This window comes from Tenebrio molitor, chromosome 1, assembly GCF_963966145.1.
Source record: "Tenebrio molitor chromosome 1, icTenMoli1.1, whole genome shotgun sequence".
Classification (NCBI taxonomy): Eukaryota; Metazoa; Arthropoda; class Insecta; order Coleoptera; family Tenebrionidae; genus Tenebrio; species Tenebrio molitor.
In genome coordinates, this window is record NC_091046.1 from 6,406,389 (window position 1) to 6,431,015 (window position 24,627).

The following is a 24,627-nucleotide window of genomic DNA, read 5'->3' on the forward strand; positions in this document are numbered from 1 at the left end:
TGAAATAATTTGGTGACAAAGGAAAGAATTTACGCGAGAGTAGTCTGGTGAAACGGGGCAAAAAGTGGAGTGAATAATATGATCGTTGCAGCAAAAACCGCAGCAGGGTAAGAAATAGGAAATCAGACTTGGCAGTTTTTCAGCGAATCGAAAAAGCGAAGAAGAACGCTAATGGAACGGAACTACAAAGGTAGATATTTTATTTATGAGCTTATGTTGGAAGAATGTAGAAATCGGTTTTTTATTTGGATGTGGCAAAAAGCGGAGGTCATTATTTAGTGGACGGGCGCGGATCTGCCGCCGTCCGATAACCCGAGAGATCGCCGCCGCCGCCGTAAAAATATATAGCGCATTCAAAGGTGCCCACCCTTGACAGTGGTCGATGCAGCAAGTTCAAATTTCACAAGACATCGAACAAATTTCTAGGTATATAAAAGCTTGCACTCGAACCTTAGGATTTAAACCGGATCCTTGTCGTAAAAATGTTCCAGTTATAAACCAAAAACTATTGGAGACCGAAAATTGGTTCTCGACAATGTCAGACTCCTGATGGCAGGGATGAGGGTTGTTCCACTCGTACGGCGAGAATCTCGCCATCACGAACAATGTAAACGACACCAACATGTACGCCGCCAAAACGTAAAGCCAAATTTCCACCGCTAAGGGGTTCATAAAACTGAACAGTCGCGTGGGTTGGCTTGTTGGTACCTAAAAATTTTAACGCCGCCTGAATAATAGAAAATTCCAGCTTTTACAAACGGACTAAGCACATAAATTAAAATTTAAAGGGTACTTTCGGCGGGGATGTTTCGCGTATTTTTCGAGGGAGGGGTGCGGACGCACCGCAATCAAAGCTCTCGTTCGGGCCCGCGTAATTATTCATGCGTGTTGTGTGCGGTCAGGGAGCCAGATGATGTCGCCCCTAACCTGTTGCGCAAGTCTCAAGATTTATACTGAGCCCCACCGGACAAATATATTTCGAGTTAATTCGTCTTTGATCCCGGACAAGTCGGTTTTAATAAATAATCGCATAAAGGGGCCGAGAAAGTTGAAAGAATAGCACGAGTAGCTGATGTTCACGTGTGGTCTTCGAGTACAGAGTAAACTCGAGTTTAATTTGTATACAGTGAATCAGAAAAATATTGAAATGATTTGAAAACATAAAAATTAATAACAAAAAAAGGTTTACGAGCAGACACATTTTAATGTAACAACATATTTTTTTTAAACAATTTAGAGAGGAGGCTGTTTTCAAATAAATATTTGAAAACAGCCTCCTCTCTAAATGTGTAAAATAAGAAGAATAACTGTGAACGTATTAGCAACAGAAGACATTAATTGTTAACACACCAAAAACATGGTTTTTTTTCGAATTTCAAATTGGACACATGAATATGCAGGGTTTACCGAGAAGATCGCATCACACATTTTTTATTCGTTGATGTGGTGAAAGTGTACTACAGCAATCGTCGCTGGTTGTCTGAAAACTAAATATACGATTGGAAAAAAATGAAAAAGAGATTATAGCAAGAAGTTGATTGCAATGAAACCGTATGTGCAAATTTTCAGAACAAAATTCCAAATTTGGTTGATTGATTCAAAACAGAACAAAAATTATTACTAGTTTAGAATGCTCAAAGCTCAGATTTTATTTTTCATAAACTTTCTACTCGGTTGAAATTCTATTTCGAAATTTTGATTTTTTTTAATAGGCGAATTATTTTTTTTACAAAATTTACACAAAGACATAAAATCTCATTAGAACCAACTATTTCCTATGACATTTTTTGACATATTCAAGACAAATCCCATGTACAGATTTTTTAAAACTTGAATTTAACGCATATTTTTCTTCGTCTTTTTTTTTGTCTTTGCACAAGCGACGATTGTCGTAATACATTTTTCCACAATCAATTATATCGGGTGTTTTTTTTAAATTTCACGTCATAGTAGGCATTGAAGAGTCGATTGTGAACGCACTAGACAGGTTACGGATCAAGGATCAGCTGTTTACAGTGTTTTTCTTTTGGTTTTCCTCTTTTCTCAATTATTGTATTTCACTATTTCTCAAAAGATATTTCATAGTTACGTCACTTTGGCATTTAATAGAGACAGGAAATAGTTTTGAGAAATAGTGAAATACAATTGACAAAAGAGGAAAACCAAAAGAAAAACAGTGTAAAATGGCCGGTTTCTGAAACGGCCCAATAACTAACTGTCCGGTTAAGTAACCAATCACATTATTTATTAATTTATCGGAGAGTTAACTAACTGGCCGTTTCAATTTGTTTCCAGAAACCGACCCTTTATCTTACGTTTTACACGAGTGGTGCGTTCACAATCGACTCTTCAGCGCCTACTACGAGGTGAAATTAAAAGAAACACCCGATACAAATGTTAATGGTTTTCAAGAGAATCAAAGGAATCAGTTTGTTTGGGAATCGCGGAAAAATTTCAAATTTCGCGGGCAGTTTTAACTTACGACCAACCTAATTTTTGATTTGATTTTTATCGTTAAATTTTTTTGAATTTCATCACGAATCTTTGATAAAATTTGTAAAATAGTGGGTGGAACTTATTTAGAATACAACAAAGGCTTAAACAAGAAAGTAAAAAGACTGTAACATAAAATGAAACATCAAAGAAGTTGCTCAAAATGCCTGCCATCGTTTGCAATGCAAGCTTCAGCACGACGTATCCAAGAAAGCCGAACTAGATTCAAAATGTCTAACTAGATTCAGAATTCCTGAACAGCGTTTTAAACTGGCAGCCAAACTACAAACTGAGAAACTCCCAGGTGATTTGCAAGACTCCGAGTAAAGTACGACCAGAAATAAGTGCGAATATGGCTTTGACTCCTTGAGTACTTTATAACAGCCCTACCGCAAACCCCAATAAAAGTAATCCCAATCAGATGTTGAGAATGGTTACTGGAGATGCAGTTCTTTGCAAGGGGTCTAGCAGGTAAATCATTTTACAGGCTGTTGGGGTTGAGTGTCGTAAAAACTGGGAAAAGCTAATCGGGCAATTAAGCCATATTCGCAATATATTTCTGGTCGTACTTTACTTGTTCGTGGCTGGTTTTCAATTTCGTGAAGAACTAAATGCGATCTTTTCGTTGGCAGCCAAGACAACACTTATTCATTTTGAAAAGCCCAAAATCGCGAAGATGCTGCACAACGTTTACAAAGGTTCGTGTGCATTGCGAAGTATCCTTCGAGGAATTTAATTTTTAATTAAATGACAACAAAAAAGTCTCCTATGATTTTTTTGACCCATTTTTTCATAAAATTCAGTGGCTCCCAAACTTTTTTTGAAAAACTTTTAGTTCCTTTTTCTCGAAAAATATCATAATTTGTATTGGCTGGAATTTGTTTTCTTCATCTGTAAGATCTTCACCGATTATTTTGTTAATTGTATCAGAATTTCCATTTAAATCTTTTCCTTCTCCCTCAGTTTTATGTCTTTATTAGTTTGATTTTTGCTGGGACTTTTTTGTCACTGTCTACATAATTTTTATGTTCTAAATCTTTACTTTCTTTTCTTTTTTTATTCCTCTTTCCATGTTTTCGGCCCTTGTTGTTTCTTATCTGCATTATTTGCGTCTTGGATTACATATTAGTTAACTTTTAACTTTTCTCCCAGAATTTCCATTTGCCTTCTTCGTAATAATTTTTCATAACTTATAATAATTAGTTCTCAGTTAATTTTATTTTTCTTTTCTAAATCTCAGATTCCCCTTTTTCCTAGTTTCATTGTCTTGAAGAACATTTTGTTGTTGTTGCAACAAGTTGTCATGTCTTTTCTTCTACAAGTAGTAAATCTGCCAATCATTCTGATGTCTTTGTAGTCGCTTTCTTAATTACTAGCTAAGGATATCTTCCAACTATTCAACACTTAGATGAATTATTGGGAAAAGTAATAGATTTCATCAAGTACCTACCAATTTAATCTCCAATAATATCAATTTTAAAATTAAACTATACTAGAGACATTCTAAATCTTTCTAGCCTCCGTTTTAATTTATATCAAGTGTTAGGTATTTAGTTTTAAATAAAAGATTAATCTAAAAGGCCTTCAATCGCGTAGATTCAATTTATTTATCCTACGACAACTTTCTTTTCTTCCAAGTGTTCAAATAATCATTATCTTTACTCTAGGCTAAAACTTGTTTTTTTATTCAAATAAATATTTGATTTTGGTTGAAGACCATTTCGTCGTTAATATTTCTGTAGCGGTCGTGAAAAAGTAGGTAAGTCAAATAATTTCAAAAATGAGTTAACGATGTTTACACCTTAATAATAAATCATGGAGTTAAATAATTCAGATTTTCACAGTTTAAAATTTACTTATATTGAAAGCAAGTACAGATAGAAAGAAGTTTCTATTTAATTACAGGATTTTAGGAATGATGTGGAATTTTGAATCGTTGCCCTGAAAAATTAACATTTTCGACTTACCTACTTTTTCACGACCGCCACAGATTTAGTTTCTCTTTTAAATATTCGTCATTTTTTCTTGTCAGTTTTTTAGGAGATTCTTTTTTGGATAGAGTTTGCTTGTTATTATCTACATATGCATTATATTATTCAGCTTCTTATCTGTTCGCCAACTTTACACTTTTGTTATTTTTCACATTTTTTGCTTTCCTCTGTGATTTTCCGCTTACAAATTTATTCTGGACAACTTCTTTCTTCACATCCAGCACTCGAATTATAAATTTTTTTCACTTGCAGAAAGTTGCCTTGTTCTTCCACCTTCTATCTTATCTTTTCGTTCATTGTTTCGTGAAGTTCGTTCTTCTTTTTTCACTTACATATTTCATAACTTTCTTATACATTTAGGCCTTCAAGTAAATAACAAAATAATGGAAAGGCTTTCAGGACCATAATTATTTTGAATTTTCGAAAACTTGGATTATTAAATTAAATTCGAAGAGAAACTGTTTCGATGATGTTTTTCATTTTTCTAGTTTTATGTTTTTTCCTTTTTATTTTTGTGCAGCACGAGATAAATGTTATCAATTTTTTCTTATTTTAAATACAATCTTTGTGAAAAATTACCCAATCGGATTGAAAAATTTCGTTCTATTCCATTCTATTTTCCCAAGCTCTTTTTATATCATACTTTATGAATTATGGTGCAATTTAGTACAATCTCTACATCTTTAGATCGTTGCTAATCCCTCAAAGAACAACGAAATTCTTAATGCAAAAGTAAAATACTAATCATCCTGATTGTGCTGTAATTAATGCGGTGCTTTTCTCTATTTTAAAACGTCTTTAAATTTGTATTTTCCTCCATTTGTCCTTAATTCTAACTCCGTCGTTGCGTGTACCTGTCTCTTGAATAAATCAGATGCAATTCCTCAAATTCCGAAATAAGTTTTACTGCAAACGTAATAAAATCTGTTGTGCTTCGGCTGAGCACAACGTCAATTTAAATAAATTAAGCTTTCAGAGGGACCATGCAATAAATTTAACAACTGCTCTGGGATTAAGGAAGGCATAGCTATGGCATAACGTCTTCGGAGATTCCAAATAACCTCAATAATTTTCAGTGAATACAAAATTAACGCTAAGAAGACGCTGTACATTTTAATTAACGATCGCCTAAACTACTCCCATTACGCAACCTTCTGATTTACGTTTTAATTATCGAAATTTTAACCGGATTTTCGCAAATGCCCCGAAAAAACGAGATTTTAATCGAGTTTTTTCCCCGTGTCCGTTTTGTACTTTTAATAACGGATGCCTTACGATATATGTGACGGAGGAAGAGGAAATGAAACGTTACACTTCAGCCTGATTTAATTAGTTTGAAAATATTTTTCATACGCGGCTTTTAATTTCCTGACTTGTTGTCATTTTGCGTGGTCGTTTTTCAGGCCGAAAGGTGGGAATACTTCCGGGAAATGCAACGAACAATGTTATGGAAGATCCGGTCGTCACATTGCATAATAAACGTGCACCATGCTGTGCATACTCGGTATTCAGAGCGTGTGGCATGTGAATTTTTATAATTTCAGGACGTTTAGCTGAAATGTGGGCGACGCCGCCGACTGAAATTCATGATCAAAATAGTGGCACAGCAGGAGGTAGTGCTGACAAATGTTGGGGTTTTAATTTTGGTAAAAAATGGCGACCGTACAGTGTCCCAGTGGATGCAATTTAACGTGAAAGAGTGTACCTACGTGTGATTTTTTTTCAGGAAAATTTTCAGGCGCTGGCGAACAAATGTCATATTTTATGACACAATATGGGGATGAATAATATGAATTGGACGGAAGTGTAGAGAGATGCTTCTGTTTTATTTCATCTTGTTTATAAATTGTTAAGTTGTTTTTAATGTTTTTGGGTTTTGGTGAATTAGGAAAGGAATTTTTAAAAGTAAAATATTGCATCTTATTATCAGGTAGGGAGCTTTCAAATAACCCTCGTAGCTAAATATAAAATTTAATTCAATGTTGTTTTTTATTGGCTTTTTACATTTCCTCTGCGTTTGTAATGGATTACTCAATAAAGTTTTAATTGCGTTTTGGACTTTACTCTAGATAATTCGCATTTTACAATTTAATTTTTAAATTTTCATTCAAAAAGCTAATCACAGGTGGCTCCAGTAAATAATAAATACCCCAATATACAGGGTGTCTTAAAATTATCGTATTCCGAGTTCGGGGCTTAGTAGGGGACATCCTGTTGATCAAGTAAAAATGTTTAAAAAAAATTGCTGTCACTGAAAAAAATGTCAAAGTTGCCAATATTTGTTCAAAAGTACCTGATTAATATTCTAGCTCTGTTGTACTTCCCTTTTGAACAAAAATTGGAAAAATAAAACTTTTATTTTTTCGAGATAAAGCTGTTTTTTCAAGAAATGTCTTTTCATTTATATTTTAATATTTTACATAATCATCCTACCAATATTTCAAAATGAATGTCAACCATTTATATTTTTTATTTGAAGAAAACATGATGAAAAATTTGAACCTTCAGACCCATATATCTTTGTAAAGACCCCCCCCCCCCCTATATTTTTTATTTTATTTTTTCGAGAGTCCTTAGATTTTTCCCTACAAGACCCCCGACTTGAAATACGTTAATTTTGCAACACCCTGTATATTACAACATTGCCATTGATTGAATTTTGTATGTTACAGCAGGCTTATTTTATTGTAATTTGATACATCTCATAGAATTTCAATCAGCTCGTCTTGGATATCAAATTTGGTGGAGGCGCCGGGAACGTTCTCCATAATATATTTTTCTTTCTCCCCCTTTCCTTGTTTTAATTGATTTTGAGTTTCGTATGTTTATTAGGTAAACAAACCCGAGCAACGTGAGCACCCAATCTGAATCGGAAAAATTAATCAAGATCTATTACGCAACGTGACGACGCGCTTTCCGCACAGCGATTCTTCTGGAGATTTTGTTTTTTAACGACTCAATTAATTAAACAATCTTGCATTGGTGGGATGATTTGTGAATTGTTGATGTAAATGAGGCTGGATGACGATTGGTGTGATCGAACAGCGATCGGCCGCCATATAAATATGTAATGCGAATGTCGGTAAACTGTTCAGCGAGAGGGTAAATTACCCCCGGATTGAGTGACGGACGGGCGCAATTTGCATGAATAGTTAATCAATGTTAAAATAATGAAAATGTCATCGAGACACGGCGTGCGTCAGAGGTGCGGATATCGAGCGGGAAAGAGTCGTTTGATTTATTCTTCTCTCGCAGAGCACCGCGGATACCTTACCTTGAATAGGATTCCTATGCCGAGGTTCATAAACGGCTTAGTAAAGTCGATTACGCTCTCTCGTGCATAATTTATTGTCATGGAGGCCACAGCGAGGTCCGCCCTCTGCAAGAAGAAAGAGGAAACAACACGTGAGGCGCACCAAACCTCCGCCTCTTACTCACTTTCTCCATGAGTTCGCGGACGATCCCGTTCCACTCCTTCGTATCTGGATCGTAGACGCCGTACATGTGATCTGGAACCAGCCGGATCGAGTACTGGAAGCCGACTTGGCCTGCTATACATTTCAATAGATCTATGCAGAAGCCTTCGTATCTGGCGTTTCCGGTTAAATTTTTTTCTTCTTTCACCATCACGTACGGCCGCTCCTACAAGAACGGAATAATTCCATGAGATAAAATATAATGCGATCCCCAAGAAACCACGTCGTTTATCACAAATTAAACGTCCGAAAGAGGTCCACATGTTGGGAGTCGTGACGGATCGGCCCTGCTGGCGGATCGATGGCGACTTTGAAGGGATTAATTGGATTAGCGAACTGCAGTTTGGGTGAGAGAGCAAAGGGAGGAGCATAATTGAGCTAGTTTTGCTCAATAATTGTGCAGCCAGAGATTTTTTGTGGAGCATTTGATGCGCTCCTACAACAGAATCTTTTCGCATAAATAGTGATAATATGTAGTGATAAAGTAATGATAGGAATGACAGCGCCGATAACCTTGAACGGCTCGACGCTGTCAACCTACACTACGAAATACACTATTTGCTACTTTCAATTTCTGATTCCAATTTGACAACACTTTGACAGCTGACTTAAAAAAAAATAATAAAATATTAATAATGAAGAACACAACGTCTTTGTCAAATTTAGGAAACTTATTTAGCTACGATTTAAAAAATATATCATAGTTCTGTTTAATTAAAACCTCTTAATCGTAATTATGGTGAACAACATAGAGATCATTTAATTGATTTGTTAAAAATTAATTATCCAATTTAATTAGGACAATTCACACAATAACCTGAATAATATATTATACAGGGTGTTTCTGAAATAAGTGCGTTAATTTTAACTGGTAATAGAACTCATCAAAAGGAACAACTTTTCTCTCTGCGATTTTGGCGAAAAACGTTGCGTAATGGCTTAAAAAACTAGAAAAATTTTCCTAAAACCGTTCATATCTCCAAAACTAAGCTACCTAAAAACGTGAAACAACCAGATTATTACGAAGTAGATTTTTTGCTACACGGGTAGATTTATTTGAATTTCGATTTCGACGTTAAAACACGTTTTTTGGATGAAAATGGATGTTTTTTTCATATTAGTGCTGATCTCAATTAGCCATTGCAGTATTTAGTGGCGTAGGGCTATTTTAGTGAAAAATCTCTTCAATTTTTTTTTTTAGAATTAAACATCGTTTTTCGGCAAAATGGTAGATAGAAAATTTGTTCCTTTTGACGAGTTCTATTACCAGTTAAACTTAACACACGTATTTCAGAAACACGCTGTATATATATTTATTTTATTTATACAGGGTATTTCACGAGACATGAGTCCGTCGGAATTGAAAATGCAACCCACAATACACTACTTAATATTGTTGAATTAAATCCAAACCAACCAGTTGAGAGAATTATTATTGGTTTGAAAATGGTTATTCGTTGTTAAAAATGTTTCAGTAACATTTCTGATACCTGAGAAGAGTTGAGATACATAACTCTACCAATCATAAAAGATATCGTGAATGTTGTAAACACTGCAAGTCTTTGAAACATTGTTGTTCCCAAGTATTCGCCCCCATAATTTATTGTACCGTTTTCATACAATTTCAAAATGTCAGGAATCATTTCAACGTTACCAATTGGGCCTTTCAGTGCCATAAAATCTTTTGGTATCGCTTTTGAAGTTCCCTTTTCGCTTTGTTTTTAAAACGCGGAAACAAAATGCCATTATAAAATTCTCGTAATTATACGGCTAGCTCTTTGACGATGACGTTGATAATAAATATCTTGGATTACTCGAGTAAATACAAAATCGAGAGGGAATTTATCAGATTAAACGGGAAACACAGTATCATAATTATTGCTTTTCTTTGTGCTGAGTCGTCAAGATGTCTCTCTGTGAGTCTCTGATCCGTGACCTGATCCTAAGAATTATTGAAAAAATAATTAATCTGAGTTATTCCGCGAAGTAAACCCGTCACAAATAATTAGGTTTTCGCAATGATCTGATTTATTATTCTATTTTTACCCCTGGGCTTCAAGCGTATAAATTACTTCCCTGATACTTAATAACTTTTTTACAATCACTCAGTTTACACCGTGTTGACACGTTGATTTACAAGCTTGTGCACATTCGGGTCACGTCCTGGCCACGGAAAAATATGTACAAATTACCATAATACGTAATAAATGCCTTACATTATACCAGTGTATTATTATTCCGTTGTCATCCGTGAATATGAGCCCTTTTGTCTTTTTGATTTACGAACAATAATTCCTGACAGGCCTTTTTAATTAACACCGAGTATTCATGAACACACTGTATTTTTAGTTATCTCGTTGCAATTACCTAGAGCTGCCTGTTTCGCGAATCCTTCGTGGATTAATAAATTTCACGGTGGGGTTGGCCTCCCTTCCACCAAGTCTACTTGCTCAAAACAATCGAAATGTTTTTATGACGGCAAAGACGGGACTGAACTCAGTTTATGTCAGTGGACTAATGAAAAATATAATTAAAAATGAGTGCCTCAAGAGTCAGGCAAGGTTTATCGCGGAGATAATTTATCACAGTCGTCCTGGCTACATTTCAACGTGTCTTCTTACATTGTGATAAAGTACAATCTACTAACGACATAACTGTAATTTCTCTATTATATCTGTTAAATCTGGTAAAAGATAGATTTGTCATTTATAAATGCCTCCAAAATCATTAAAAATTTCGCAAAATGGGTAGGCAACCAGATATACAAACGACTGTAAAATGAATCTCCATGATGCAACACTTGGGTATTACATTTACAGGCAAAATAATAATAATAATAATAATGGTGTGCCTGTGTAGAATATAGAAGATTTATTAGAATGTTGCCAGATCGGAAACATTTATGATGTAATATTTGTGAGTGTGCTGTAGTTGTTTTTAGGAAAGTGTAATAATATTTCTCTGCGGAACTAGAAGCTCATTATTGGTTGTGGTGGTATTATTTCTTGAGCTAAGAAGGCTTTAGGTTGCCACGCTCCTCTTTTATCTCCCCCGAAAACACAGTTTTTCCATTTAATCCCGTCAATGACCAGCGTCGGAGGAATCAAGAGGGCGCCCCCGTTCGCAATTAAAACATTAAGACCCCTCTTGGAGAAAGGCAGCTAATGTTGGAGCATTCCCACGCAAGAAAAATCCAAAACGGATGCAAGAACAGTCTCAAAGGTAGCGTGGAAGAGTTGTAAAACATGCATCAGGATGATTTAGGGAGGGTGTAAGTTGGCGCGATATTTCCAACAAGAGCGATGGTTAACTAAATGACTTACCTCCCTAGTCATGACGACAAGGGTTATGTTCGGCGCGTGACTTTCGTAGAAAGCGTTGGGGTCAGTGATGTTAACGCCCCCAGCCGGAGTCCACTGTCCCACTTTGCGGATCTCCTCTTTCTTCAGCTTGAGCAGGTCCAGCTTGAAGTTCGACCTCTTGCCACCGTTAAATTCTATATTCCCAGTCAAGCTGTGGAGCTTCCTCTGAAATGAGACACGAAAGTTTCCCTCATGATCGCGTGTCATCTAAAATATTTACATCGACGAGGGCCACGCTAACTCACATACTTATAAGAGGAAAAAACTTTGTTCTGATGTGTTTTGTTCGGTTGTAGTTGTGAAAGGAACTGGAAAAGGATTTCCAACTTTCTCGCGTGCATTCCGCATTTTAAGCATTCGCCCGAAAATGTTACGTAAATTGCAGACGGTACACTGTGGCGCTGAATAAATGTCACCAGAACCGTACCCGGCTCGTATTAGCGGTCGGATAATTCTAAATAATGCCGGAGTCTGATGCAATTCTCCGCCGGAGAAGAGAATTTAAAATTTGTTTACAACTGTTTCGGAATTGCACCGCAGATAATTTAACTTCCGGAAAGATTTCCCTCTGACCCCACAAGTCTTGCTAACCATTCACATCTTATTATGGTATTGAATTTGCCTTGCATCAACTGTGCACATGTGGAATTGTGCCTTGCAGAATGGGAGTAGCATTTAGAGATGACAATCCGAGGCATGTGACACATCAAACACGAATCCCACAAGCGGAAACATGTAAATTTAATCTGTCATAATTTATTTCTGCGTTATTTCCAATTGGATTGGTCTGCGGTGGTGTGATGCGGTTTTCTATTTTTTATCTGTCAGGATATCGCCGCGAGGACGAGGAGGCGGCTTTAAAAAAATATATCGACTTACCACAGAGTCCAAATAATTGTACAGGGACAATCCATCATCCCAGGGTTTCTCGACGTCGCAAGATAAGTTCATTGGCTTTATGGAATAGTTATAATTCATGTCGGAGAGCCCTTTAGCGAAAACATACACCGAATCATACATGAGCGCAGGCTCGGCCTGGAATCAGTCTCCTTTTAATATAAATATTGACGAGGCGCCTCACAAAGAGAGAATCATTACCTGAATAATTCCGCTTTTATTAAGGATTGCATGACCAATCGGCTGGAATTTTTCCATAACTTCAAGGATTTCTTTTACTTTCGGATGATCCACGTCAACAATTCTGAATGCCGTAATATTTACAGAATTGTATTTGAAATCTTCCAGATCGAATGTCTCTAAATCCTGAAATAAAAAACCGAATATCAAAATCTCGTACAACAAACAGCAAGGTTTTTCTTGTAAACTTTACAGTCTTCATTGGAGACGCACGACGTAACGCACAACATAACAACCAATTAGTTTCTTAATTTTGAGTTAGACGAGAGGAGGGCGCTTTGCGTGAAATTTGATAGGAATGAGAACTTCATAAAAAATCCACTTAAAGTTGTTAATTCTCTATTCAATATTTATTTAAGATGCAGGCGTCTACTTGATGAAATCCTCTTTCGGTAAATTTCAAAACTTATCAAAGTCTACACAATTTATAAGACGTTTTTGTCTCAGCTGCAAGAAAAATGCAGCTTTCAAGCACCGCTCTTATTTGTACAGGAATAAAGGAATCTTTTTAGCTTAAAATGATCTCTCTTAGAAATATAAATGTCATTGTTTTACTATGTACAAAGTGGGAGATAAAAGATTTAGATACGAGAGCGTGAAGAAGGAAAAATAAACTTTGTCTTGAACATTAATATCTCCTCGATTTTATTTTTTTCTTGGATTAGTTGCTCCAATTCATTCAATGGAGAAATACTTAATAAGTTTTTCGAAATAGTATATTATGTTATGAGGAGCAAAAATGAAGTTTTATGTGCTGCGGCAGACAAACCAGCCAAAGCACATAAAACCATTTTTGCTCCAAATAACATATACTATTTTTTCTTCAAACCTTCATAACAAATTATTTAAGACATGTTAAGAAACCAGGTAGGAATTTTAAATGATTTAGCTAGTTTACTTTACAGCCGCTCATCAGCGGAGATAATAACTTCACGGACGCCCTCAGCGGAGATAATAACTTCACGGACGCTCCTCAACGGAGATAATAACTTCACGGACGCTGGTCAGCTCGTTAGATGCCATGACAATGAACTGACACTTTAGCATTATCAATGCAGCAGTGCAATGTCATATTTTACGGACGTTTGAGAAAAAAGATTTTTGCATTATTTGCCATAGTGAGATATTTTCCAGGTTAGAATAGAAGTAACGTGAATTTCTTGCGTTTAGTAAACTTTTTACATTAAAGTTGTGAAATGTCTGTTCTAGGATATAAATAAAATTACAAAATATATTTTATACTGTGAATGAAAAGAATTTATGACTCTTGTACAATTCAGCTTTTATGATTGTATATTGCAAAAAATACAAAATCGGTTTAAAATATACTAAATTCGGAGATACAGTGGTAATAACTAGTTTTACGATGGTAACTTTTAAATTATCTTTTTAAATTAAGTTTTAGTTTTATTTATGCTATACTAAAACGAGGAAGACATAATCTGTGTAGTACTGTCATTTTCTAGTTAAATTTAATGTTTTTAAACAATACAAGTTTTATTAAAATTTCGTCAACTTTTTCTCTCTTCTAAAACAGATAAAAACTAATGTTTTGATTTTATGTCATGAAAGCATGAAAGGTATCAAATTGAAAAATGTATCCTGTTTAATTAAAAAAAAAATCCCTGACATAATCATTTTTACCAATAAAACTTTTTTAGTTTTTGTCTTAATGATTTTTCAAATAGATGAATTAAACATTTTTGGCTCACTACCGGTATGATTTTTAAAGCAAGAACGGAATTTTAATAGTAGAGAGTAGAAGTGAGCATTTTTGTGCTAAGCCCAGAGATTGAAGACCGAGACGAAGTCGAGGTCGCCATCTGGGCGAAGCGCAAAAAGACTTTCTACTCTACTCAACTCAGTTACTAAACTTTAATTTATGCTAACTGAAAGTAACAAAAATAACTTACGTGTTAACTACACTGACTGGTAATTCACAATTGGCTTTTTAATTAATTTCTGGTACTGCAGAGTAGACTCTTACCGTGTTGTTTTGAAACGTAATTGACGACTTCAAAAAGCAGAGAAAATGTCTCAAATACAATCAGGACTAATCAAATTCGGGCTATTTGATGAAGAACCCTTGACGAAATTTAATTATAAAACCGAAGAAAATCAATTCTGTCAGCTTGGAACATAATTTGATAAGATGTGTAAGACCTGTATAATATTTTAAATGGCTGTCTGAATATCCCCGGGGTCATATTTTATTCATCAACTTTATTAAAACGATATCCTGACACACGGAAGTTAAAAAGTATATTCATTTATTTCAGACTGCATTAACATAACTTCAAGCTACGTTCATCAAGACCAACACACGAAATCTGAAATACGAGTATCATGCACGCTCTATCCACAGTGGGATTCTTATATTTATTATCGAGACACGGTGTATGTTTTACTAATGAATTAATGTGTGTCGGGTCAGGTTATCTAATATTATACGTCGTGCGGTAAAACATTTATTACGTACGGCGTGCTGTAAAGTAACCATTACCGCCTTGAAATACGTGGGATAAAAATAGAATACATATATTGCACGGTTGTAAGAAAATGTCCTCTTTAGACGCATTGTTGACTAAGAAACCAAAATGTTTTTTGACGGTGATGCAAATATAGTATATTACCCTACAAGGTTGGTAAGTGCAACCTAACGGTTTGAAAAACGCAACGCAATCGACTTTTTCACTTCGCGTGACCGAATTTATGTGCAAAGAACCAAAAAATATCTAATTTTGAGACATTATTACTTATTAAATGCTTGTTTTTGTTGTACATAACAGCATAAGTACTATATTGATCTTTTTTGTTTTTAGTGGAAAGACGACTCTAAAAAAATATTTTACGAATTCCAAATAAGTAATTAATCAAAATTAAATTACATCTTCCCGGATTTTGACAAAATTAGCAACAACAATTCCGGGGTAAATTTAGTCGGTATCACATGCAGCCCCGCGTGAAAGATTTCCTGTACGCATTTGGCGTGTGCAAATTAGTTTGGCCACGTGCCCAACAACGTTTATATTATTTCGGTGTCAGATGTCAACCGGTTCGCTGGTCGTAAATCTCACTTTAGTTATCGTTTAAAGCGTTTAATATAAAACATAATTGCAGAGAGCATCATTGTGGCGGATTAGGATTTTAATTACGCCGGACGAATTTAGATTAAATTCTTGGCAGTGGTCGATACGTCGCGTCCATCATGATGTCCGGGATCGTGTTTCAGGTAGCGGATCGGAGTTGACCGGAGAATGGAATAATTATGATGACCACCCTGTAAATAGCCTGGGGAGGCGTGCTGGTAATTTTACATTTTGTAATTCCCCGGAGAAATTATAAGGCAATTTTACCTCCTACGAACGGACTCTGCTAATAACGGATGCGGACAACCATAAACACGGGAGTTTTCCTCAAAATTATTCCCCAGTCGTGAAAAACACGCGTTTTTCTTGATGACGAATTAAAACTGTGGACTCGGTGCTGAACAAAAAAATGTTTAAAAAATTCGTTTTTAATCAGCTGACGTTCCAGAGGAATTTGTAACTTTTCTACAGCATGGAATTGTTGGAATGCATTCTTATAATTTCAAATTAAATGAGTGGTTTTCCAACAAAGATTAAGAGAAGATGCAAAAAGAAAAGACATATTTATTTAAGGAATTTTTTGCACTTCCGGGACTAAACAGGAACTAAGGCATTTCTTTTAGTCCCTAGTGACATTTCATCCCTAGGGACATGGAGTAAAAAATTAAAATTTATAAATCTTTATTAATTGAATTAACAGTAACAGAGTGATATTTACATTATAATTAAACTAAATGGACGATTATTTGTACTTACAGATTTGATGATAAGTTAACATTAGAGGAAAGTAAAGAGATGTCATGTCCTTTTTCTTTTTATTTCTTTTTCTTTTCAACACTTAAAAAAATTAGACTACATTGAAACATTATGTTGACACCGTTGCTATGACGTTACCTACCGCGTAATCCAAATAGCACCATGTTCATATAACAAACTCATCAAAATCATTATTGTTTAAATTTATATTACTGGGAAGTGCGATCGCACTGTATTCACAATTATTTTATTACATTATTGTTTTTGTAGCTTACTTGTCACTATCTGTCTTTTGAATGGTTATTTTTGATGTACTGTCGCGAGCAATAAATTTTGGTCGTCAAGGTCATTCTCTGACGCAACGGAAAGTGCTCTAATGTGAAACGGTCATAACTTTAAAAAAATTCTATTTGTCTTGTCTTGTCAAGATCTTGTCAACTTTTTGTAAATCCCAACTAACCCTAACTTTCTGACACATCCGTCTCTATCAGCGAAATAATTTTTACTCTGTTTAAATACGATATTGGGGCTATAATTTTGAATGTTTAGAATAAAACTTTGACAATTTTTTTTTGATTGACGTTTTATTGACATTAGCCCTAATTAAGCAGGGAACATTTTTAATTTGTGACAGTAGCGGGAAATTTCAAAATGACCTTGACGACTAGGATTTAATGCTCGCGACTGTAGATTAAAATACAACAAACACACAGATTTCTTCTATTACCGTGACTTTTGTAAAACCCAATATTAATATTTCATTTATCGTCTATGGAACTTTATAACAGACAATACAATATTTTTAACAGATTGTTTAAAAAATAACCTATACTTTATTTTAGGTGTACTCTGACAGATTAATGATTGTGGTTATGTTATTTGTTGTTTCGTAGTTACCACTATGTGTTTGTAATTAATATCAGAAATAGAATTGTGTTGTTTGTCAATCATCAAAGATATGAAAATGTTTGTTTTCAGTTATTTCGCGGTGGATTTAGTATTTTTCCGGTTTGACAATTCCAATTTTTATGGTCCGAATTGCAGACAGAAAAATGCAATTTGATCCATTCATTTTTCCTGACAAATATTTACAAAACGGAAATGTCAGGTTTTATACGGGTTATCAAACGATATACGGTGCCTTCAAATAAATTCCGAATTAGAGTAGGTTGTGATTTATATATTTTCTCTATTAACGGTTGGTAATAGACGTTTAAACACGTGTATTGTGCTGTCCGAGGTTACTGCTGTGCCTTTAAAAATTCCATATTACCAACTTCATAATAAAATCAAAGCCTACTCTAATTCCGAATTTATTTGAAGGCACGGTACACTCAAATACTCCTTTTCAGTTCTAGAATGTTCCATTCTTGTAATGTACAAATTTGTAATTAATTCTATTCATTTGTTATAAACATATTTTTTTTTAAATCAATATTATTACTGTAATATTTACAAAAGTTCATTTCACAATAAACATGTAAAAAGTTCCCTGGCGCATCCACCATTTATCAATTTACAAATTACGCTTTATTAAATTTATGTTAAAAACATTTTGATCAATGATATTTTTTTAACATGATTTTCAGCTGTGATTTAAAGAGGACCACATCCTAATTCGTTTCATCAATTAGCGTTTGTTACATTTAACATTTTTGGAAAAATAAATTTTGTGTAAAATTTGCACCATTCATCTGGGGATAGAAATGTGAAGCTTTTTGATCAGTGCATGATAAAATCTGGTTTGATAAACTTATTAGAGAAATTTAAAAAATGTACTGCATTTCTACCCGACACACCTTATCATCTTCTCAATTCAAAAATTATATTTGTTTTACAAATAGAACGGCATTTTACTGCAGACATTAGTACCATGTCGTTGTAAGTTTTATCTATTGAGTGATTCAAAATGATTGTGGATAAGTATGGCAACTATGTACGAAAATTTATGTGGCAACTCTGTGAGGGGTACAGTTGACATTTGTATGACATGTCATAAGCGTGCTTTTAATATTTTTATTGCCCAACTATGAACTGTCAAAGAAATGCGTGCTCGACAGACTCTGTCGTAAAAGTTTAGTGCATTATGACGTCACGAGTAACTTTTTCGGGGGGAAATATTCAAACTATTGTTTTAAATTGGAACGAGGCAACCTCCTAAATGCATATCAGTTCTACCAACCTTGCGTCTAATAAGGTACTATATCTTTAGAAGGTAGCGCCATTCCGCTCCACAATTTTTCGCCTCGAAATTAAAAGTGATGGCATTATCGATAAATCCCGTGAGTGTGACAAAGATAGAAGTATACACAATTTTACGGGATGTTTGTATCGAGTCAAACAGATTCTATCTTTGTCACACTCACAGGATTTATCGATAATTCCATCTCTTTTAATTTCGAGGCGAAAAATTGTGGAGCGGAATGGCGCTACCTTCTAAAGATATAGTACCTTAGCGTCTAAAGTGTGATAGCGCCATCTTGTGGTGTAAATCGTAAGTATGTATATCGTATAATAGATAACTTACTACCATTTCGTTAATCAAATGTCAGGCTTTGAGAGGTTTTGCAAAATTATTGGTTACAAAAAATTTCAAATTTGAGAAAACGAGTAATGGGTCGTCGGCCAAAAGATTAATACATTACTAATGCGGTAGGCATTTTACATCGCTCGGTTTTTGTTAAAACATTCCCGCTTCGCGGTCGTGTTTCAATCTAAAAACCTCGCGCTGTAAAATGTAGCCTACCGCATTTGTAATGTAAATAACTATTCTTATGGTTTGTTGTACATATTATAATAAACGTAATTTCAATCTGTGTTTCTTAATCAATATATACATTTTTAGAACATTATTTAACTATGAAATTAGAGAAATGTTGTTTAAAAAATTCCCGGCGCCTCTACCATTTTTAAAAACTGCAACTTTAAAAAATAGAGGATAAATTCCTATGTTAGTTTCTTAAAATCTCTATTTTAGTTAAAAAATATGTTAATGAATTAAATTAAATAATTTAATTGTTAGCATAGAGGTTAAAGAAGAAAATGAAAACATTCTATTTAAGAATTAGGGTTTTGTGTTTTGAACTAATTCCGAATAAGGAAGTTTTACGAAATAAAAATGTTTGCTTGAACGAGAACCACAATTTTCTAAATGAAGTAGTATGTATTAATAGCAAGACCAAATAAGTAGAGAACCTGTTTGGCCTTGTTGGGCTCCGTCACTGCTTAAACTAATCAGCTTTCATCCACGACTCCATACAAGATAGATTCGGGAGAAGTCCGCTTCTTTGAATAAATAAAGATCAAAGAAGAGCAATGTCAGAAATGATAAACCGAAGGGAAAATATTTCAAAGTGATTTTGAATAATTAAAGTTGAAAGGGTGTACTTACGAACGTCGTGAACATGTAGTGGTAGCGGTAATCGTTCATCTGCAGCTGCAAGATCTGTAAAACAGAGAGGGATCATTCAATAGAAGCTAATTGATGCGGAAGGATTTAAGCTGGGCCATGACTAATGTAATTGGATTGTTGGGAAAACAAAATAAATGCCAATTGAGAAACAAAGCATAGTTCGTTTGAACAAACTAAGTTAGAAATAACGTTTTGTGTTCGTTGACACAGCAAAGCGCCTTAGCAGGTTTAGCTTCGATTCGCCGTCACCAGCAGATCAAAGCGTGCTCTGGATTTCTGTAAACCTGAAGCTGCCATCAAATTGGCGGTCTTTGTAGGCTGTGGGATCAGCGCTAACAACATGTGGGGTTCCCAATTTAACTGTGCGGTATTTATAGGTATAAAATGCGAAAAGGAAAAAATCTCTTCTCTAAATATTGGAATAAAAAGCGAAATTTATGGATGAGCGCTTCGGAAATGCACAAACATCGAATTGCAAAATTAATATTTCGACGGTGAAATGCCGGTACGCCGTTATTGTCGCGCCGAAGAAAGCTCGCTTATTCGATTCGAACCGCACAATACAATATTTCCCTAATGAAAAACATGTTTGACCTATATTACGAATATTTTCGCGAATTCCGGGGCTCGGGTTCGATGGGGATTAGCGAAAATATTTTTATCATTGGATTTCGATAGAATTCGGCCGTGAATAAGAGTAATTTGAGAATGTCAGGTTAAGGCCGGGCAAAATCGAGTGGGGATAATGCTGCACGAGAACTCTTATTGAAAACAATCCCGGAGCTGTACGAGCACGTTTACATTTTTTCAGGCCCCCGAATTGGGATCAAAATTATTCGACGATAGGTGTTTGGTGCTTTGATCGTATCAAATTTTAATAATCTGGGATAAATTCGAATTTGGAATGATTGAAGTGGGGAAGTTTCAGGTGCAGGGGCGTTCCAAGTTTACTCAGAAAGAATAATTAATAATTAAAGTTTTATGAATTTAAAATATGGTTTTTTCAAGTCAAATCGATACGGAAACTTTTACATAATTAACTTTAAATATGTCGAAAAACTTTTCATATAAATTTTGATTACCGACAGATTAATTTTTCTTTATTAACTACCTATGTAAGGTACCAAACAACTACACAGTCATAAATTTTTATAATAATACAGTTTCTCATTTTCTGTTGAGAATTATTATACTTCAACTAGCGATGCAGTCTTTTATTATAAATAAATTTTATCCAAGAATATCTACCATTTTGCGCCTTCACTGTTCAATATATGGTCAAATAGTCTTTTACCTTGATTTTGCCATAGGAAAGTGTATAAATCCTGATTTTTATATTTCATCGAATTCGCCTGACATCAAATATATTGAATTTTTATTTTAGCTTTTCCCGGCGCATCCACCATTTCCGCAATTTGAAGATTTCTGCATCAGAGATGGAAATGTGCAATTTTCTTTGTTAACTTTGACGTACTCGTAATACAATTTAAAAAAACTCTTTTCAAATTTCGTATTACTCGTCGAATGATATTAATATGCAATATACTGAAATTTCTCGTTACGGATATTCTCCTGTGTCTGATAACGTAGTACTGACAATTTACAAGAATTATTATGTGAGGGATGAATATAAATAAAATGCTCCTAGTGGAATCGTCTGTAATATGAACGCGATAATTAAATTCTTTTAAATTCTCGGATTTTTATCTTTATTACGGTCAATTCGTACACGTTCCGAAATCAAGGCAAATTCTACATAAGATAATTAAAATAAAATTTCTATTGTTAAACAATAATCTCACAATAAGCTTAATGAAGACCTAGAAGAAATATGTGATCGTTGAATCTAGAAGAAGCTTAATTAATTAAAATTTAAATAACTGAAATATGATTAGAATATTACTTATTTAAATAGTAAATAAATACTTGAATCTATTTTGACTATTACTGTATTCGTTGAAGCATGATTCGAAAACGTAATTAAATATCCTAAAATAAGCAAGAAGCGTGTAAGGAAAATGATCGCAAGTTTACACTTTCTGATACACATATGGTTAATTTTAAAAAATAATTTTGTAAACACAAAAATAAAACGAGTTGGAGGTTTTTGAAATTTGCAAGCTGTGAAGATTATATTAGAGTGGTGCACAAAAATTCGATCCAAAAGCAATTTCGCCTGGGAATCAGTGTTATAAGAGAAGCAACAAAGAATTGCCACATAATACAAAGTAAATAAATTCAAGCTTGCAATGTTGTATTCCAGAAATTGGTGACATAAAAATTATGTAGTGCAGTTTATAATGGTGGAGTTGCGATTTTATTCGGATTACCGAAGGAGTATCTGCAGCGTAAACTATATTTCTTTGAATGTTTGTGCATCTCTGCAGCCATAACTAATAAATCAATTTTGACCGAACTTTCACTGGTGGGTAGTCCATTTATCCAGGAGTGACATAGCATGTTATCTTATCTTATCAGCATGCCGACCAGTAGAGAGAGACATTTAAAAGTATAGTTCTCGCACAAAATTTTATGTAAGTGGTGCAAAATATTTTGTTTCATTTGTTAAGGCATAAATATTTGTTTCATAAATATCTCTAATGCACTAAGAAACTGGCTGTGTCAATTTATATAGTTAAACAACAAAAATAGAAATATATTTTATTTTCAGTTTTTCCGGAGCATCCACCATCTTTTGTACAGGGTTATTCTAAATTATTGTAGTTCAAGTAGGCGTAAAAACTGAATGTAAAATTTATGGTTGCCGCTCCGTATAAAAACATCAAAACGATGTGAATAAGTGAGTACACACCGTTCACACACAGGAGTTAAACTGGGTGCAAAACAACTCAATATTTTTAGAATTGGTTGCAAAACAACTCAATATTTTTGGATTCAATCGTTAATTGAAAAATAATAAATAAAATTCTCACCACCGCACTTTTCACCTAAAAAATGACAGTGACAGCGACAAAAATTGACAGTTCACATGAAAGCGGCAAAAATCAATCATTTAGAATGACCCTGTAGCAACAAACGTAGTTTTGCTTTTACCATTACGACAAATATTTTTTATTTGTAGTGTTCCAAAATGATTGTGGTATCGCTTGGATCGGAAAAAATAGTTTGCCACCTTTCGACGATAAGGGCCCGCACTACACTACGCCAAACATAACCTCCAGGCCGCTGGCACGTGTCAAGTAACATTTCTGTCGTTCATTGCCTATTGTCAATGTTCAAAAATTCACAAGAAAGTAAAATGATGTCTCGGGTTTACACAACAAAAACTAGTCAAAACATTTTATTTTTCTAAGGAGTTGTAATTAATTTAAAATCATTACAAACTGATTTAGTCAATATTGTTGGGTTGGTAAACCTAACCTTTTTTATACCTGTCACTTTGACGGTTCTTGATAGTTGGTATCACTTTTCTACTATGCGTCGAAATTCAAAACACTCAAATTGTCAAAATCCACTACGATACCACAATAGTTTGCGTGCATTAATTTTATAGAATTAATTTTTTTTAGTATGTGCTTTTTCAGTTTTTATAAGATTTCTTTTACGTACAGTTACGGCCAGGGAATTTCGTTAGTTATTTTACTGCCAATTCGAAAAAACTTGTGTAGCCTAAGCTTTATTGTCATTATGACTGACATTCAAAATTTTTGTGAGAGAAATTCTGTCACGCACGTTTATTAAAACGAATTTACTATAGTTAGTTTTTAATTCTTTTTTATTAGATAGAATTATTTTAACAAAACTTTTTATTTTACAAGACGTTGTTTGTGGTTTTGTACATTTTCAATAAATTAAACTCTTTATTAATCGTAAAACAATAAAACAATTAATTTTTTTAATTATTTTATGGCATGTCCACCCATTTGTAGTTTTCTTTTATTGAAATTGGCGTCGTGAATTTTTGTTCGATATGATTTTTTTATGAAGACTTTTTAAACGTTAATTTAGAAATTTTGATTATGTATCAAATTACAAAAATGTTATGTAAACTGATCGAAAAAAGTTAGGGATATTGATATTATAATTTATAACGTATCCCAAGAAGAGTGTGAAAACGTTTATTAAAAAAACATTTCAATAATTCTCGTTAAAAAAACTTACTGATGCATTTTGATAAAGTTAACTTAAATATTTAGCAATATTCCTAACTTTTTTCGATCAGTTTAATTACATAAATCATCGAATCGCATTCTCACGAGGTGGATCCACCATTTTCCACCTATAAATTGTATCCATAAACAGTATTTTGTGTTGCAGTGGAATTTATCAAATTTACACAATATTAGTTTACCGAATTATAGAGAGATCGAATTATTTGTAATTTTTTGTAACTAGTGTTGAAATGTCCTGCGTAGGAAAATCCTGCATTGCAGTTATTGGCCCCAACAACGGATTTAGGTCTCGAGATAAGTGAGGGAGCGAAACGTCAACATTTCGGAATTTATGGCAGCTTCGGCGAGATGAAAGCTCGCCATACTGGCCCTAATGACGTCAACAACACAAAACAGATTTTGGAGAAAATCATGCGAAATAAAAAGTGTGGATGCGCTTACCGCCCTGAAAAACTTTTGAATGTTTCTGGGATTGGTGTCCACGATGAGCTTGTAAATTTCCTTTTGCCTCACTTCCCTCAACACTTGTCGATACGAAGTGGGACCGGCTTGGCGAATATACATTTCAGTCCTTGCGGCAGCCGGCGCCTTCACCAATTCTTGCAGCTTGAACAATCCTGAAAATATACTTTACCAAATGGAAACGGAAGAAAAACCGCACAAACACAAACTACGAACATTAAATTTCCATTGAAAGAAGTTTCTTGTAAAATCATGCAGCTGAGTGTGAACAATTTTTAATTGAAAGTATGATGAGGCAGCTCTTTCGTCCATTTAC

At 34.4% G+C, this 24,627-nt stretch overlaps 1 protein-coding gene across 3 annotated transcripts in view; it reads right to left on the reverse strand.

The window, feature by feature from the left end:
• Nucleotides 1-24,627, reverse strand: part of LOC138128683 (glutamate receptor ionotropic, kainate 2-like) — a 229,656-nt gene that overhangs the window by 14,993 nt on the left and 190,036 nt on the right. For all 3 annotated transcript variants that reach the window (XM_069044893.1, XM_069044897.1, XM_069044901.1), the window contains 8 exons: nucleotides 24,291-24,466; nucleotides 19,696-19,749; nucleotides 12,421-12,585; nucleotides 12,202-12,357; nucleotides 11,284-11,487; nucleotides 7,923-8,126; nucleotides 7,759-7,863; nucleotides 451-708 (listed from right to left, as the gene is read on the reverse strand). In XM_069044893.1, the coding sequence (XP_068900994.1) occupies nucleotides 451-708; nucleotides 7,759-7,863; nucleotides 7,923-8,126; nucleotides 11,284-11,487; nucleotides 12,202-12,357; nucleotides 12,421-12,585; nucleotides 19,696-19,749; nucleotides 24,291-24,466 (1,322 nt within the window). The remainder of the gene's footprint in view (nucleotides 1-450; nucleotides 709-7,758; nucleotides 7,864-7,922; nucleotides 8,127-11,283; nucleotides 11,488-12,201; nucleotides 12,358-12,420; nucleotides 12,586-19,695; nucleotides 19,750-24,290; nucleotides 24,467-24,627) is intronic.